General features: G+C 40.6%; 1 protein-coding gene across 8 annotated transcripts in view; it reads right to left on the reverse strand.

Annotated features, from left to right (window-relative positions):
* Nucleotides 1–616: 616 nt before the first annotated feature.
* Nucleotides 617–18,711, reverse strand: part of ZNF236 (zinc finger protein 236) — a 138,563-nt gene continuing 120,468 nt past the window's right edge. For all 8 annotated transcript variants that reach the window (XM_090039554.1, XM_090039557.1, XM_090039556.1 and 5 more), the window contains 5 exons: nucleotides 17,903–18,034; nucleotides 11,588–11,785; nucleotides 5,631–5,760; nucleotides 3,184–3,360; nucleotides 617–2,473 (listed from right to left, as the gene is read on the reverse strand). In XM_090039554.1, the coding sequence (XP_089895680.1) occupies nucleotides 2,346–2,473; nucleotides 3,184–3,360; nucleotides 5,631–5,760; nucleotides 11,588–11,785; nucleotides 17,903–18,034 (765 nt within the window). In that variant the 3' untranslated portion in view covers nucleotides 617–2,345. The remainder of the gene's footprint in view (nucleotides 2,474–3,183; nucleotides 3,361–5,630; nucleotides 5,761–11,587; nucleotides 11,786–17,902; nucleotides 18,035–18,711) is intronic.

The raw sequence follows: 18,711 nt of genomic DNA on the forward strand, positions 1-18,711 counted from the left end.
CCAGGGACAATTGTAAACCAGTTCCTAATTAGTGACGTTCTCAGAATGATTTAAGCGTTATGTCCGTCCACATACTTGGTCATGTACACTCCCCTTGATGGCAACAGCTACTGCCATTTTCTTGTTAGCGTCATTAAAAAACCTAAGTCCATCTTATTCATCTTGAACCCAAATATTTGAGTTTCAGCTATAAAGGACAGTTACACCTGGCTAAACACATTTTAAGCCCATTTTTCAGCGTGTGTGTGTGTGCGTGTGTGCGCGCGCGCGCACACACCCCTTTAATATCACCATTGTCCGTATGAAAAAACCAATGCCTACCAAGTCTTCTATATATCTGTCCAATTTTCTCTGAAAGGTTTGCCTAAGATTTTTATATATGACATATACTACATGCATTCTAAGCCATTCAAGGCTAAGATTATATATTTTAAAATGCTATGTAGTCATTGACACAAACATGACAATACCAGAAGTTCAGTAAGTCTTCAGTTTGTGCATACAAAATGCATTTGTGACATGAAAAAGAATAAAATTAATTTAAAAAATTGTCATCTGAACATACTAAAAGGAATCCAACAGCTTGTCTGAAATGAAATACACTTTTGAAATGAAAGAACTTCAGATCTGTATTGAATATTGAGCAGAATTATTTTAGGTATGAAAATGTTACTTGAATTAGTTGAAATGACTAGAAATACTCATTTCAAATTTTCACTTAAAAATATACACAAAGAAGAGTTTGGAAAAAATTAATATTATTTAACATTTTTCTGACTTAAATATTCCACATAACAAAATGTTATTTTAATTCACCAGCTATATTACTTATATACATATGCCAAGAGTTAACAAAAGAAATTAAGAGGTGCCCTATCAAAACCAGCAGTGATTTCTTCCTTCAGGAATCTGAAATGACTAGGTCTCATAATACACAAAATATTGATAATATTTACAGAAAAGGGGGGAGAAGATTGGATCTGAGGGCAATTATTGTTCAGGAATAAAATAAAAACCAACTCTATTTTACAAGACAGTAAATCTAACATTGATCTAGAAGTGTTCATATGAAGATGAAAATTTGTTGACCTCTTCCTGCAAATGCAATTAGTATTTACAAAATATACTGAACAGCCACACAGAGGCTTATATATCTGTATATATACACACATATATATATATATATATTATGTACACACACTATATATAAAAAATATAAATAAATTCAAAGGAACAAAGTAAAAGTAAGAAAAGAGCTTTCTGTCTTTGGAATGTCTAAAAGATGACATTTATTCCAGTGTTTCTTTGTTTTGAATATGCTAAGCAAATGGCACGTTTCAGGTGAGCACTAAATTAACTAGGTAGTTTTACTGAAACAATGATTTAAAGAAGTAAAATACTTTCAGAATTGATTAAAAAGAAAATAAGGATTTTATGGACTTGGTACTGCAACTTTTTACACTACAGATTACTTCTATGTTAAACTGAAGCAACCTGTTGTGTAGTTCACTTCCTGCAAGCTATTAAATGTAAAAGTTTATGCTATTTATCACGCTTAGTATATGGCTGTGCTTTCTACAGATACTGAGATATGTATCTGCTGATCCATACAGAAAACAAAAAGGTGATGTTCAATCAGTTCATCTTCTAGTTGAATTCTCTTGGAGGCTTTATTGCTGAGTTTGAAGCCTCAGACATTTTAATGTAAAAATAATGGCCATCTGTCTTTGAAATCAGAATAGAAATGACTCAGCTCTCTCAAGAGGTTAGCTTCAGAAATGTCCTGTAATGCAACAGAGATTCACTTTCTACCACTTCTTAAAATGCACCAAGAGGTTAAAAACAGAAATGTAACAATTTCCTGTGAAATGTAAAATTCAACTCTGTACTGCATACATCTACTTTTTAACATTTTTCTTTCCAATGCCAAATATTTCTTTATATACTAAAAAAATTAATGAGATTTCATGGAGTTCCTACTTCACTAATACTGGGGAACCACTCTTTCCTGACATGAAGTTCCAGTTAATTTTTCAAGTAAATACACTGACTGTGAATTAGAAGATGAAACTGCATATATTACCTGAGTTCACTGATTTGTAGACAACTTAGCACAAATTAATTGATGGGGTTTTTTTTTCCAATATTGTTCTACAAGCTTACAAAAGACAATGATTCTTTAGGTACTTTTTGTAAATAATTAAAAAAACTATAATATATTATTCTACTGTTAATGTTTTCAATGCTTGAAGCTTTAACTGTAAAATCCATATTCTTTTACTTTTCTCAAAAATTACGTAGAGAATTTTCAAGTCCTGAAAGCCTTTTAAGCTTTCACCCAAGTGTCATCGAAATACATTGCTTATACTCTGCCATTCATTTGAGGATTCTTGAACCACCTCTTCTAAATTCAAAGCACGATTAATGTCTTCCCCTTCTTGTTCTTGGTGACTGGCAGATTCTTGTACAGTACCTATCATAGTGTAATAGAAAAAGAAGGATGAATACTAAATATAAAAACTACTGCACAGATAAGAAAAAGTAGAAACAAGGGACTTATTGTGCAATTTACCTAGATTTTGTAAATCAATTAGGAGTATACTTTAAAAATGTTCAGTCAAAGGTAACAGGGTAAATCACTAGAACTGGCTAGTACCAGTAATTGTACAAAACTGCATATCATCTGTACGCCAGATTTTAGCGTTTCTTCTCATAGAGCTCTACACATCAGGGCTGTTCAATTCACGGCCTTCCAAGGGATTACATTTTATATTAAATTTGCAGTGCGTGGACTTCTACCTGGGCACCACTCCCCATCCTTCTCCTGCTGTTGCTATTGTTTGGTTCTCTGTACCCTGCCCCCACCCCGCTCCTTGCTCCTCCAACTTCTGCTTCCTGATAGCCTCTGGGGGCAGGGCAGAGTGAGGTGGGGAGAGGATACAGACAGTGGCCCCTAGCCACTCCAAAGTTGGACGGCCCTGATCCACATTACAGAACCAAGATGATACTGGTACCGCTCAACGACTTCTGCTTAAAACCACCAGCTTAGTCAGTTTTGCATTCAGCTACACACTTAGCACTTCATTTATATATGTATCATCCATTTCCCATACATTTCCTATGTTTTTCTGAGACAGAATTTGGCTTTTGACATTCAACATTACTACATGTCATGTTACTTACCAACATAGCCATGAGCTCTTTTCATATGGAGTTTCATATTGCTTTTCTGTGTAAAGCCCATTGCACAGTAATCACACTTATAAGGCCTCTCTCCTGTGTGCTTTTTCATATGCACTTGAAGCGCACTCTTCTGGTTAAAGGCTTTTTCACAAAGTGTACACTGAAATGGACGCTCCCCTGGACATGAGAGAAATGTGTACTTCTCAGTTAACAAAAGTGAAGGATTCCAAATCCCCTAGAAAGGCATTTATATTTCTCAATGTGAAAATAGATATATAAATACATCTCAATTTTTATATTCATTATTTTGTCATTTTTCCATTCCCAACCTCTCTTATGCTCTGTGTTGCTCAAGAGATGCATAAGTAATGCTAAAATATTTAAACTAATTTTAAATGGTTAATAAAAGCATCACATGAACACAAGGCCAAGATCTATCAGTTCCTCAACCATTTTTTTCCACCCTGGTAAAATTCTTATTTCAATAAAACCTATAGTAGCTTCCCTTTCGGCCAGCTTCTTTATCCAGCTTACATAAACCTCTCCATTACAGCTAATAATTTCCTGAGAGGTACAATGTCAACTGTTTTGCTTAAGGCCAGTAAGATTAGGTCCAACTACTCTTATTACAGAAATCCATTATACCATCATAGAACGATATCCAATTACTTTGACAATCCTTTTTCCAGTAAATCCACAATTCATATTTTGTGTATATGTTCTTGATGATTCTTTCTGTTCTAAGACTATGTAAACTAACAGGCCTGAAGTTCCCTGGGTTTCTTCCCCTCAGCCTTTTTATGACCCCTCTTTCGTTTTTTTTTTACATACAAAGTACTGCATTTGCTCTTCTCCAGTTATAAGATACTGAATTAGCAAACCTATCAATTAATATACCAGTGCCCAACTTTTCCAGTTTGAGGGTCAAATCTAGTATTTCATTATGGTCAAAAGACACAAAGACAAAACTGTTCACAGGGGCCTGGTTAGGCTGAGATGCTTCACTCAGACTAAATGGCTGCCCTGCACACTGGACCCAGTGCTGATCTCAGTGCACACGGCTAGGCAGGGGCAGTTCTGGATCACAGGGTCCAATCCCAGTGTGTGGGTCTGCCCCCTCCCACTCCAGGATCCAATTCCAACATGTGGGGGATGGGAAAGGGTGATGTCAGACCCCCAGGGCCCAATCCCAACATTCAAGGGCTGGTGCTGGGCCCTCAGGGCTAATTCTGATATGTAGATGGGCTCCTGTGCAACTCATTTGGTCTGTGGTGCCAAACGATTGAGTACCACTGGTTTAACGTATAAGCAAGCTGGCTATTAGCCAGAGAACCAGAAAGCAGGATAAGGATGGCACAGAATGGGAGATTAAGAAATCTGTTTTAGATATCACGCATTTCAGTTAATGCCCAAAATCTACAAAGATGTCAGGAGACAGAACTCTAGGTTTGGAGTGGGGTAGTCATCTTTTGCTCCTCATATGCTTAAGCACAGTAATCAAGCTTAATCCTGTCTTCTTTGGGTTTCCTATTCCACAGAAGGAAACCAGGCAATTGGGAAAATAACACATTCTCCTTTTTTTTTTACAATGCACCAAATAGAGGGTTGCTGCTAGACAGACACAGCAGGGAAGAAGACTGCAGCTGCTCAGAGCATTACCAGCTCATGTCAGAACTCATTCTAATATGCAGAGGAAGGCAGCTGGTGCCGCAGTGCTTCCAGCCTCTAGCAGGGGGTGAGCTTAAGGTTGGAAATCACTGAATTAAGAGAGTTAGAGGAAGTACTGCCTTGGAAAAAAGAGCTTAAGTGTTATTAAAAATATAATTTACCTAATACAACTACAATCTTAGAAAACAATTTATCTGAGTTATTTATAAATAAGTGTAAATGCATTAGCATGAGAACTTGAGAACCTGAGTAATCATCACCAAGTGACAAATGAAGTATAATTCACAGGCTTTGCTATCAACAAACAGCGGGTTCCTACTTGTGTGCCTGACTACCACTGACCAACCCTACAAGACAGACAAACATCTACATGCATACAAATGCTCCCCTACCTGCCTCAGAAAAGTCGCATACAGTATTTGTAAACAAATTTAATTAACAGTTTACTCATAAAACTATTTCAGCCCGTTCCAGTAACTGACAAAATATTATTTACATAGTACTTAGGCAGGGAAAATTGAGGCGCTCACATCAAAGTTGTGGTATTATGATTCCAAAGCATTTAAAAGTTGAGGCAGGATCCCCACATAAGATTAGCTTAAAAATAAGGAGATTTTTAAAATAAGAAATACTGGGTTTTTAATTTGCCTTTTGGTGTTTTAGAGCTCTTGTGTTTAATGAAGGTGAATATTCAGAAGTCCAGGATCAGAGGCTTTAAGCAAAACATAAAATACCACAAGATGAATAATAAAATTGTAAGAGCCAACAACAGTTGTTACCTGTGTGAATACGGCTGTGTCTCTCCAGCTGACTTGGCTTAGCAAAAGCCTTTTCACAAGCATCACATTTAAAAACTCTTGGTTTCTGAGAACTTAGTGAAGGTCCAGCCTGATGGGTCTGCATGTGTTCCTAATCAAAATACAGAAGAGTAAATATATTTAAATCTGCATGATATTCAAACAACCAAACATATTTTAGGGTCAGCAACAAGAGGGTTTTAGTCATCAAGTGAGAAGGAAGACCAGATTCTGTTCTTTAAAAATGGAGGAGGTAAATTTTGGTCTCAAAGTCTTTATATATACGATTTACACATTAATAATTTTGTTAAGCATTTAGCTAGTATTTGTCAAGTCTTTCCTCTCACTGCATAAGCATAATTTTTACACAAAATAAGGTTTTTAGCCTTCAGTAGTTCGTTTACTGTACATATTAACCATTTATAACAATGTTTCTTACAAATTCTGCAAACAATTAAATTCTACATTGCTCTTCTGCAAATTGAACATTTACCTAGTTATCTGTTACAGCTGAGGCAAAATAAAATAGCCAGTTATTTGATATTGTTCCTTGAAACTGCATCTAGTCTCCATAGCAAACCTGGTGACAGTGTACAGCTACACCTCTACCGAAACCAGATTCTGCAACTGTGCCAGTTTTGTGCAATTACAAATTTCAAAATCAAATTATATCGTATCAAACCCTCAAGGTACAAGCAAGCACAACTTTATAGTAAGAGTTCTTTTAACCTTGAAGGATTCCTTTAAGTATAATCCTTTCAACCCCCCCCCCCACCACTTCTGTATATTCATGGACATTACTGTGCACAATATAAAGCAGGAATCAAAGGTATGGCTCACAGGCTGGAGGAGCCAACCCGCGGAGCCCTACAATACAGTGCCTGCACCAGACTGGACTTGTGCACTGGCTCCAGGGCCAGTCCAGATCAGCCCTTCCAGCCCTATTTTCTATGATTCTGGATAATGACTGCTAGTTGTAAGACTGAAAGAACTACTTCCTGTATTTGAGACTGAAGTCTTTCCCTGCAGGATTTTAAGACCAATTTACCAAGAATTTTTTCTGTCTTTACTTAAATATTCTGCTACTTTCCTTCAGGGCTTCCAGGTAGCCTTTCACCAATAAGGAGTAGAGTGCTTTAGTCATCTGCCATCTAATCTGTCCATGTTTTAATCTTGGTTGCTAATTTGGAAGCGATGAGCCTTGCAAGAGAACACAGGCCTATGTGAAGCAGCAAGTATTCGATTCGGATTCGGCCAATTCGGAGGGACAATGATTCGATTTAGTGATTCGAATCACTGTTCCAATTTGGTTCGGCCAATTCAGATCTGAAGATTTGGCCAAGGACTAAACAGGCAGCAGTCCTTGAACATGCTGGACACAGCTGCCTCCAGCTGGTACGTCTGTTGTGGTGGGGGGAGGGCAGATCAACGCCCCCGCAGCAAGGGAGGGATTGGGGCTGGGACTCGGACAGGGACAAGCTGCCCAGCTGGGGCAGGGGAGCACAGGACTCAAGGAAGAGGGTTCCTGCCACAGTATGCTGCTGGTCTGGGAGGGCATGGGAGCCGGCGTGTGTCCCTGGATCTGTGTGGGGTGGGCTGGGCCGGGATGAGCTCTGGACAGGTGGCAGAAGGCGCTGAAAATGGGGGCTATGCCCTCCCCCATCACTCGCCCAGCCTCCCTGTACCTCATGGACAAGCTGTGGCTTTGCCCTGCCATGCCCCAGCTGGGTAAGCAGTGGCAGGGCATGGGGGCAGGTGCATGCGCCCAGATCAGGGAGGCACCAGCGGCAGGCCCCCATAGCCCCTGCTCCACTGCACTATAACAGACATACCAGCTGGGGACAGCTGTGTTGAACGTGGTCAAGGACTGCTGCTCCAAATGTCTCCGAATTGATTTGGAGGCTTCTGATTTTATTTGGACCTTTTAATGGGTCTCCTGATTCGATTCAGAGATTTGGCTGCTGAATCAGGCTGAATCTCCTCTGAATCGAACTGCATACTGAAGCTTTGGATAGTCCTAACATAAAGGTCTTCCATGAAGGATGTACACAGACTTCTAGTTATGGGGTTTTCATAGGAGAGCAACTCTTGCTTGTGCTGTTTGCATCACCTGTAATGGCATCAACAAAGCCTGGAAAATGTACTTTCTAACAGCATGGGCACAAAAACTAACTACAATGAGGTAAATAACAGTGAAGATAACTACTCTGTAGCAGTAGCAGCCTATATGCATAACTCCTATCATGCAATAAATAAAAGCTACACTGTCATAAATAACCTTTTTTCTTTTACTTCTGTGTACATACCAATTATTTCTGCAGAGGAGCTGATGCACCCTCATACACCTTGTAGAAACTTGTCCTAGAACGTCAGGATCAGCTCATCTCAATAAATCTTACTATAGGTTTACTAAAGTCTTTTAGTCTTAAATGCCACATCTCACTCTTGTCTAACCTTTCAAGAGAACAGTGATAAAGCATGGTTGCTTCTCTTTTCCTCTTCTGTTCCCCACCCTGCTTTTTTTTTAATTAATCCTGTGTCCCTGCACAAGATTAATAAATAAATATATGTAAAAAGTCTTGTCTAAGGCCTGATCCTTTTTCCCAACTTCTGTTTCAAAACAATACAATTCTTCAACTTGAAGAGAAATTCAACTTCAAGATTTATCTTCTCACACTCTTATTTTAAGATTTATTCCTTTACCCTTGTGCTTGAAAGTGGAAATCATAAAAAGAAAGAAAGAGAGTAAGAGAGAGCATGTGCAAATGCACACAAAAATGAAAGCACAGTAAACCAGTTTTTGTTCTCTACCTACCTCCAGGGAACTACCAACGGAAAATTCAGCTGAAACTTCTGTTTTAATAAGTCTGATAATCCCAATATGATTGCCTGTGTACCTGTCCAGGCTTGGAGAAACCATTTTAAGGTTCAACCTTGGAGGGTGCCTCAACATCCGTTTTTGTAAGGGTCATCCGAAGAGCGAGAACAATTCTCAGAAAATTTATCCTTTATGAAGGAGAGGCTCAACAGATTTAAAATGTCCATTAATTAGTAGGGGTTCACCAAAAGTGGGCTAGTAAGTCTGGTACAGGGGAAGGGACATGGCAGGGCAGGGGGCAATCGAGGCCCCCGTGGTAAGGGAGGGAGTGGGGCAGAGGCAGACACTGTTCAGCCAGGGCAGGGTGGGGTGCGGGATGGAATCACGAGTGGCTCACCTGGGGGGAACAGGGGGGTGGCTCCTGCTCTGCACACCTCCTGGGAGGGCATGGGGGCATGTGAACCCATTCCTGCATGGGGCGCGGTGGACTGGGGCCAGGGGCTGCACCAGGTTCTTCCGGGGGGAGGTGGGGAGGAGGAATAACTGGGCAGCACTCAGCAGGCAGCAGCGCTGAGAGCAGGGCTATGGATGGAGGGCCTGCAGCCACCCCCAAATTTGCTGCAGCTCCCCCCCACCCTCTCACAGCACCGCTGCCGCATTCCCCAAGTACAGCGCAGCCTGGCCCAGCATCCCGCCAGGAAGAGCCTGGCACAGCCCCCAGTCCTAGCTCACAGCAGCAACAGCAGCAGCCCAGTCCGCCCTGCGAGCAGATCTGGGGGCACATGCCTCCCATGGTGCATGCAGCTGCAGGAACTGCTCCCCCAGACAAGCCGCTTGTGGCTCTGTCCCACACCTGCCCTTCCCCAGCTGAGCAGTGCCTGCCCCAACCCCAATCCCTCCCTCACCCCAGAGGCCTCGATCTGTACCCCCACCCCAACGCCCCTTCCCCCCCCCCACACCAGACTTACCATCCAGATGCTGGTCTCCAAGTTTCCAGGCTGCACTCCTGACCCTGTGCACACTGCACCTCTGTGCATGCATGGGCACTTATCAGGCAAAAAAGCTGATTCCTGATACTTTCAATTCTCCCTATATCGGTGCCAATCTGATATGGGACCAATGTATCGGTGCACCTCTAATAATTAGGATAATGTTTATTTGTTTTTACCTAATTGTGTACAGCAGATAGAGAGAAATGGCAAAGGAATATTTCAGCAGTAATAACTAGAGAACTCAAAAGAAATGTTTACTCCTTCTTGCAAAGGCAAAAGTGGTATTGAACTGCTCACTTTCTACAAATTTTGAGATAACACTATTCGGCAACCGTTGGGCCTTTTGGATCATGGTGTATGCATGATAGGTCACCCAGACCTTCGATACATATGCCTAGGCAGGAGTTTTGGAGGAGTGGAGGTTGCCCAGAACTTCCATCCCCACTTTAGGCCACTGAGACAGAATCCAAAAGCCAGACTGAGCCCAGATGTTTGGTGCCTCCATGGCTGTATTTGTACAAACATCAGCAATGGAACCTTGGTTTCCTGTGTGGCAGGCAAGGATTCTACCACTGAACCACAGGGGACTCCAGATAACACTGTAAGACTAAAATGTTAGGGAATAAAGAAACCTTTGGAAAACAGGAATCTTTCCAACTGCCACTATCCTGCAGAAGGCAAGATAACTGAAAGTTAAATGGCCAGGGTGTAACAGGGGGCCTGCTCGGGGCCGCTTTCTGTGGCCTGTCCATCTGTTCTTGGGCTACCCGCCTGCATTCTCGCCCACCATGCCTTGATGTTAATTAATTTATGTTAATCAAGCAGGAGGCTGCCCGTTTTCTGCCTCAATGCCAGGGGGCGCTATCTACAGCTCCTTTCCTTCCCTACACCGCAGGCCCAAGCCTCGCAGATGGGATCTATAGTTCTTACAATTACCGGGCCCCACACTGGGCCCCAGAATCCTGCTATTGAACCCCACCTGGATTCCTCTCCTCAGGCAGTCTCTTCCACCTTCATACCAGGCAACATAGCTCCCTGAACTGATTCCCCTTCAGGTGTGATCCCCCCACCAGGACCTTTGGCTCACTAGCCCTAGCTCATCTCCAGGCCAGTTGGAACCCCAGGCCTTCAGCTCTTGGGCGTTCCTTGTGGTGGGCCCCCAGCCCTTTGACCCTTCTGATCCTGGCCCCAGCATGGGCCAGTCGGGGGAAGTTCAGACAAGCCCTGAGTCAGTGGCCCTTACTCTTCTTCATGGGGTCCACCTTCCCGACCCTCCAACAAGGGGTAACCCACCCGGTTGTGGGGGCTAGGGGTTAAGGCGCCCTGACCCACTTTTCACCGGGGTGGTAACTGGCCTGGCATTTCCTGAGGGCTCCCATGCATTGAGAGCCCCAGGCCACCCACTCTCAGCAGAGTGCAGTTTTAGGTTGTACCCAGGACCAGGAGCCTCCTTACCATCCCCTTCAGCTCCTCCCTTACCTCCAGATGATATCAGCAGCCCCGCAGCCAGGCGATGTTGTTGCCTGGCCCCCAGCAGCAGAACTCCCTTGTTTGTATGGGCAGCCCTGAATCTAAAATGGCTGCCCTCATTAGGCACCTGGTGGCTTCCAGCTCCAGGCCCTTAAAGTGGCAGGCACAACCAGTGCCCTGCTACACATGGATACTAATCAAAATGCTCACCAGGAAACTCATAGAAATCAGGACTAGGACTAGGAGAGACTGGCAGGCTTAAAGATCATTTCTGCCTCAGAACAGCTTTAATACAGAATTTAGCACCACCAGAAAACTGAACTATGGGAGAGTCTGCTTTAAAATGCAAAATAATAAAATAATATTATTTAGCCCTAACTATATATTATTCTACTGGTATTATTTGCAAGCTCAAGGTGTATCTTTTCATCTACTTCAGTGACAAGGTATGCAATTAAAAAAAACCCAGCCAAGCCTACGCTACCAAAAGAGATCTGTGAGCCAGTGCATATTTTTGCACTGTGTTCCTTCAAAGTGTTTTCCACCTTACGAAGGAAAGATTAGGAAGATGACAAGTATCTTTTATTCACATGCCCAAAAATTTAGAGTAGAAGACCAAGTCAACATTCTTAACCAGGAATTAGGTTATTAGAAAATACCTTCAGATGGGTTGCCCGTTTAAAGGCTTTATTGCAGATGTGGCAGACATGGATTCTCTCCTTGCCATGAACCTCTTTACTGTGGTGCATTAACATGGTAGTTGATGGAAAGGTTTGATTACATTCAAAACACTGGTGTACTCGACCTTCTTTTTCTGCTTGAGTGCCCTTAGTCAGGTTAGGAGAAACCTCAGTAACCTGCAACAATATATAAAACACTGTTAGTGATGCAGAAAAATTGGAACTACATCATCTAAAATCAACAAATTAATTTTTCTAGTTAGATACTTTCGCTCAATTAAATCTGAAGAATACTTAATAACCATATATATTTAAATATATGCAATCATTTGGCATCCAACTTCTTAATAAAAAAATAAAGAAAAAGATATAGGGAAATACAGACTCATTTTATTATTTTTCCTTTTACATCTCTTATTTTATTGAAGATTGTCTATACACATGAAATATCTGAAAATAGACAATACACTGTGGTACATGATATGCATAAAAAATTCAAGTCTTCGAAGATCTAACCTGTCTTATTTTTAAGAGACTACGGCCTTATCCTCCAGTACCCACAAATAAAAGGCGGCAAAAATAATTCATGTTTATTTCCAAGTGTCCGCAAAATACAGAAAATTACATATTGCTACAAAACTGAAAGTCTGGATATGGACCAGACTTTTGCCCCCTGCATTCAGTCTGTGACTTTTTTCCATTTTTGTGGGGTACCAGAGAGGTCTCCAGGAAAGGAGACTACTACTTTTTCCTGGAGGTATGAGACATTACACAAAGGTTGAAGTTTTCATGACAGAGCAGGTAAACCAAATGTCAGACTACTGTTTCATTAACTGATCACTGTTTCATGGAAGGGATGCGCCATTAACTGCTTAAAAGTGGTTACAGATGCAGAGAAGCCAACACTTTATACACAGGGTTCCCTGAAATAGGGGAAACATTATTTCCCAAAATGAAAAGGAAAAGCCAGTAAGAATTGAGGTGATGCTTTCTGCTTTAATATAACGAAAACGTTGTGTAATTAGGCATCCATCTCAATCATTAAACCCATAAACAATCTTGCTGATTTCTATAGGGCTACTCAAGCTCTTAAAGTTAAGCAAGTGAATAAATAGCTTATCCCAAAAAAATCAGGTTTCTGTGAAGACATCACTGAACTATGGTTTAAGAAGACTGTTCTGGCCAGTGTCTTAACTGCAGTTACATGAAGCCCCCAAATGACTGTGATTATTAAAAATTGTCAAGGGCAGTTTACAAGGGAGAAATCATAGTTATTTTATAGAGAGTACCAAGGAGAGATTTATTAATGATTTGAAACTAAAGTGCATTCTGCCTAAGAATGAAAGTTAATAGGTTAGTTAAGAAAATTAGTGTAATTTAACTGAGGACAGTATAAATTTTACGTCTAATTTTATTTGAAAAGCCTTTTTCATCTCTGCATTGTATGATTTATATAGTGGACAGCTATACTGGCAAGACCTCACAATATGAGGAATCTCTGGCAAGACGCATGCTTCTCTGTAAAAGCTACTTTAAGAAGATGGCAATATTATATTCAGTGTAAACTATATTTGTAGTGTATTCATTCTCCAAAGTATAGTTTGATCAAGATTTAGAACAAGTCACAAGGCTATCATTTATGGGTATAAACAGAGAGATTTTACAGATCATAAGCCATAGATATTTGTAGCATACAAAAATTTTAATGTATATATCAATAATGCTTATAATTAAACAGAAGTATTCCTTTGCAAAGAATGGCATGGCTAGAATTGGAGGAAGAAATTTATACTAGACAGAATGTACTTTTAATTAAACATCTGGATTGGTGATAAAAATAACTCTTAACTGATGTAAACTGTATGATTGTCAGAGCTGTAGATATTCCAATACAGTTACATGACTATTGCGATAAATTGAATAGCTGTGAAGAAAAAAAAGCCTGAAAGGGAAAGACTTTGTCCCTATATTTCTAACTAAGGAGAAGGAAACTGAGGATCTCAAAAGTGTACTGATAAGATACTTAGGAAATAAAGATGGAAATTTAATCTTGGTCCACATGCCATTAAATTCTGGAAAACGAACACCTCACTACAGTGGAATGATATTTTGTCTACATTCAGATGCAATTCTGAGCATACATGTATGTTATATGTGTAAAGTTACTCATATAGATCTAGCTTTTTTTAAATAAGGAAGAGTTAAACATTTCACACCTTCCCAACCTTTTAGAAGATCTATAGAAGGGAGAAGTTCTCATCTATAGAGAAGTTCATGCTACTTTTAGTTTATTTTGTTTTTTCTGCAGCAAGGTTAACATTTTAAAAAATGTAAGTAACTTTGACACTTAAACCCTAGTTTCAAAAGGAGCTAGGCTCTTTGATGCCCACAAGTGAAATTTTAAAAAGCACCTTCATCCAATTAAAGAGTCTTGAATTTAGATACCTATATCACTTAGGCAGTCCTGAAAATTTCACCCTGTAACTTCAGAGAAGTAACTTGAAGCTGCTTTATTCTTTACAGATACAAAAGGAAAAAACATATTTATAGCCACTAAATCACAGAATAATCTTAAAGAATGAAACATGAAATGCAGCCTATGCTACTGTAGATGAAAATATTTGGGATAGAAAAAATATATAGATTTTCAATGAGAAATTGCATAAAACAGCAATGAAAGATAAAGTTTACTAGAAACAAGTGCAGTGTTAAGTGTTAAGTGTTAACAAGCTAAGGATATGACCAAGCATTCATTTGTAGTGCTATAAATGCCTGGGAAATCTGTGGTGCTACAAAAACATGGCATTACTTGCATATGGCTATTCAGGTGCCTGGTCATTTGAAACACTATAAAGTTTAAGGGAAAGCATATTGCTAACACTCCACAGCTAGGTGGGATGGCATGCAAAGATCCCAGCATGCTCTCCCCTCTCAATCTCTGCAAGTTCCCGAGGACAGGCAAGTGCAGCAGAAAATGCTAATTGGCTGTCTGCCCAGGGAGCATGCCCACCCAGGGACTCATCCACAAGGGGAGTACAGAGCCATAGCAGCTTTGGTCAATTTTGATTCCTAAAGGCTCATCAGTTATGCCCCTAGCCTGGAAAGGATCCCTACTGCTCTGTGCCCTGTGAATCCTGATCCAGTACTCCTACTGGCAGAGTCAAGGCCTGTCGTCACTTCTTCAGCAAGCATTTTCAGCTCCTGTATAGGCTGATAAGCAGACATGACTGGAGTCACGGGCATATGTGCTCTTGAGTTCTCTCTGTTTTGTGTCTGCCAACAGCCACATAGCTGCCTAGATGCCATGGAAGTTAGGGTGCTTTGGGACCACTTACAGCCCATGTATCAGCACTTCTTTGCATGTGAAATAAGCACCTGTTGGTGTCAGTGCATTGTTCTGAGGACCTGGGAGAACGACCACTGGCAGATAAGCCTAGCCACCTTTCTACAACTATCCACTGAGCAGGTTCCTGCTGCCATGTTACAGAGTACTAGCACAAGGATGAAGAAGGATGTTGCCACGGGCATCCAGAAACTTGCAATCTGACAGAGCCCATTCCATGGCCAACCTCTTTGGCACTTTGGCAAGTTCACAGTCAGAGAGAGAGAGACAAGACAGGTGGTGTGTCTGGTCACCCAGCAGCTGCTGACACTGCGCTTCATCTGTTTTGGCAACATATGGGATGTCGTCAGCAGGGGAAGGGTACTGATGACCTTGTGGAGATTTTGTGGATGAAGCATGTCTGAATCATAAACTGCCACAACCTCTTGGGCTTGCAGTCCCCATGCCCAGTCTTAAATTTTAAGTGATTACACAGCACTGCACAAAGCACATGAGCACCTCCCAGTGAAACTGCTCAAAACAGCAGTCTCTGGCAGACAATGCCCCTTGCTGTTTTGCAATTATCTCAGTTTCAGGAAAGGCACTGACTGCCCCTCGTTTTCCCAAGCCTTTTCTAATTACAGCAACCTGAATCACATTCAGCTGACCTTCGACTTACTGCACACGAACTCAACCACTCCTGAGTTTTTGTTTCTTGTCCTTGCTCAGTGATAAAGCCAGAGATACTGATGTCACAAGAACAGATACTTATGCTGCATGACAAGAGGATTTGTAAGGTGGGTTTATGCTGTGTTTTTTGGAAGCTGGAGCAGAAATGGATCCAGGTGAAGCTGCCAGCGTGATTCTCTTTGGATAAATCAGCCAAACGATCACCAAAGTACGGTGTGGCTTGAAATCAGGTTTCATGTGGATTGGGAAGGATTTTATTTTCTTCATGAAGAACAGCATCATGACTTACCTCTTCCTCTCATGTGTATTACATGAGGAAGAAGGTACTGAAGATGTGATTGTTTCTCTGGCCACTTGAGTTGGTGGACCATCTGAAGGCTGAGACAGATGGGGTTGGCTTGGGCATTGTGGGTCTTGGGAGTAACACAGCTAGGGATGGAAAAGGAGAGCACAAGCCCTGGGTGCAAGTTGAGAGGGGAGACCAAAATGGCAAAATCTGAGGGAGAGAGCCTGTATCACTCTGTGTCACACCTCAGCAGTAACCTGCATGTGGGGAAGTCTTCTCTCGCATCTCTTCCCAGGGTGCCAAAATCCCTAGTTAGGCTTCTTTGCCCTGGCTTTGGGTGACATGTGGCAAGCCACTGCTTGAAGCTGTCTAGGCATGCAGAGCAGGTAAGAGGGTTTGGTGTGCTTTCACAGAGCTTCAAACGGGTACAGCAGCATGTAAGCTCAACTCCTCCTTGAGGCAGTAGAGTTCAGCATGAGTCACGGGACAAGTTCCTTGGTATTGTGGAGGCTAGGAATAGTGGGAAGGGGGCAGTTAACAACGCATTATAGGATGCTGAAGGATTGGGACAAACCCTATAGTACAACAAAATACTGCACTGCTGAGAAGTTTGTTTGAAAGACAGAAAATTTTGTTGCTGTTCCACCATTTTTTTAGGGCTGCAAGTGAACTGAACAATACTCTTTTACTTTTTGCGGCGCCACAAAAGCAACACAAGTCCACAGCCTATGATGAATGGTGTGAACTGCACACACATGCTATGATTCAAAATTGTACCTTTCCAGAAAAAGGCTGAAGTGTGGACATCTCAACTTGGATGTTAGCAACGGATAAAATAAGAACTAAACATGATACTACTGTAGCACATATTAAAAGGGACCAAGGGAAAGTATTAAACTTATTACATTAACTGTAATTAGTCTGCTTTTCATTACTATATTCAGATGTAGTTATCATCTTTCAGAAAAGACACAAAGTATATGAACACACAAAGAAACGAAGTAAAAAGCAGATAAGGATTTATGCATTAGCTGATCCACAATAACTGTTTCATGTGTCTCTTACCTCACACAGTAAGTGAAAGTTAATGGCTAAATTACTGTGGTTTAGCTTTCTTTTACTATAGGAAAGACAGAACACAAAATACATACTATTGGCCAGTTGACATGAGGTAATTCCCTTTTAAACATGTAATATTTGTTCACATGTATGGTATAATAATAAAAAAGACCAAAGAAAATTATGAAACAAATGAAACGGAAACAATGCATGGATTTAAAAGCCTATGACTAGTTTGAAAAGAAGCCTAAAAGATGCAGATTTTTAAAGCCATTCCTCTTCTAAGAGATATTTTTAGTACTGTACTAATATTAAATTGATAGCATGGTGTGATTACATGGTAACAGTGTTTATGCATACATCTGCAGTTATCATATGTATAAACTATGTGTTTTACCTATAGCATTAAAAGCCTGATCCTAGATATTTAGTTCAGAGAAACATTACAGTAGGATGGAATTTTGGATGATACTATATAAAGTACAATCATTTATAGTAGATTATTACAGGGATGTTGTAATTATTCCAAAATAAAACAGTACAAAGATAGAAAACTTAGAATTTTGGTCCAAGTCCCAGATTTGAGGAAGATCATTTTTAAGACACAATACACTTTTGTTCTCTCCTTACAAATATGTTTTTAGATTCTACAATTAAGGAATTTTCTTAAGAATTCTCAGAAAATTCATTCTAGACTCACAGTGTACTACAAATGTTCAAAACTTTCTATTTTCCCATACAAAACAAAGGTTAAACTTGTGCTTTAAGTGCAAATTGCACATAGCCTTATGTGTGAAGCTGGCATCTCCCTAATAAAGCACAATAATTAGGATAAAAATTAAAACACCAAACTTTCTGCTTCAGGGCAAACTTAAATTAATGCTCTGATTAAAGTCATGTTTCTGTATATAAAGGTAGGCAAATAAACCATATCTACCTGATATGTTATTTCATCCGAGTTTGCAGATGTTGAATGTGGTGTATGGCTCACCAATATGACTTGCTGTGAACCTGATGCATTCTGGTTGGAGAGACTGGAATCTGTCAGTAAGGCAGGGAACTGCTGACCCTGTCAAAATAAAATTGTTTGACTGATTGTTCATTCAGACACACTCAACTGTGTCAATAACCACTAACTCTGAGACAAAAAATGGCATTAAGTAAAAGTTCATTTTACTGCAACCTTTTCCTCCACTTCAGTACCTTCACCCAAGTTTTGTGTGCACCTGCCATTCTTACCCTCTTTTCCCCTTCTTGATCTCCCATATTCCTATTTCATTCTTGTTTTCCACTCCTCAGTACACATATCCAAAATATGTAAAATCACCCCACAAAAATCCTGGAACTAATGTGATGTTTGCTGACATTGCACTGTTTATTCTGCTTGTGTTTTACAGTTATTCACTCACCCAGTGAACTCTGTGACAGGGATCATCTATTAGACTGTCTGTACAGCACCTATGACCTTTGGGACCCATTCTTTTTGATTCTTGGGAACTGCCACAATACATATGATCATCAACTCTTCCAAAAATCACACAGCTTAAAACACTGCGGAGTCTGAAATTATACCTTGAGTACTATCACAGACATGTCTTGCATAAATTGGCTGGGAAGCACATCACTTATTTTTGACAGGCACGATAATTATTTTACATGCAAAGTTGAAAGACTGGGGTTCAATGTAGAAATACAGGCCCCTTGATAGATTTTGTTTCAGCACATTTAAAAATATATTATGTTAAC

Source organism: Crocodylus siamensis, chromosome 3 (genome assembly GCF_052110815.1).
Source record: "Crocodylus siamensis isolate JL-2025a chromosome 3, ASM5211081v1, whole genome shotgun sequence".
NCBI lineage: Eukaryota > Metazoa > Chordata > Crocodylia > Crocodylidae > Crocodylus > Crocodylus siamensis.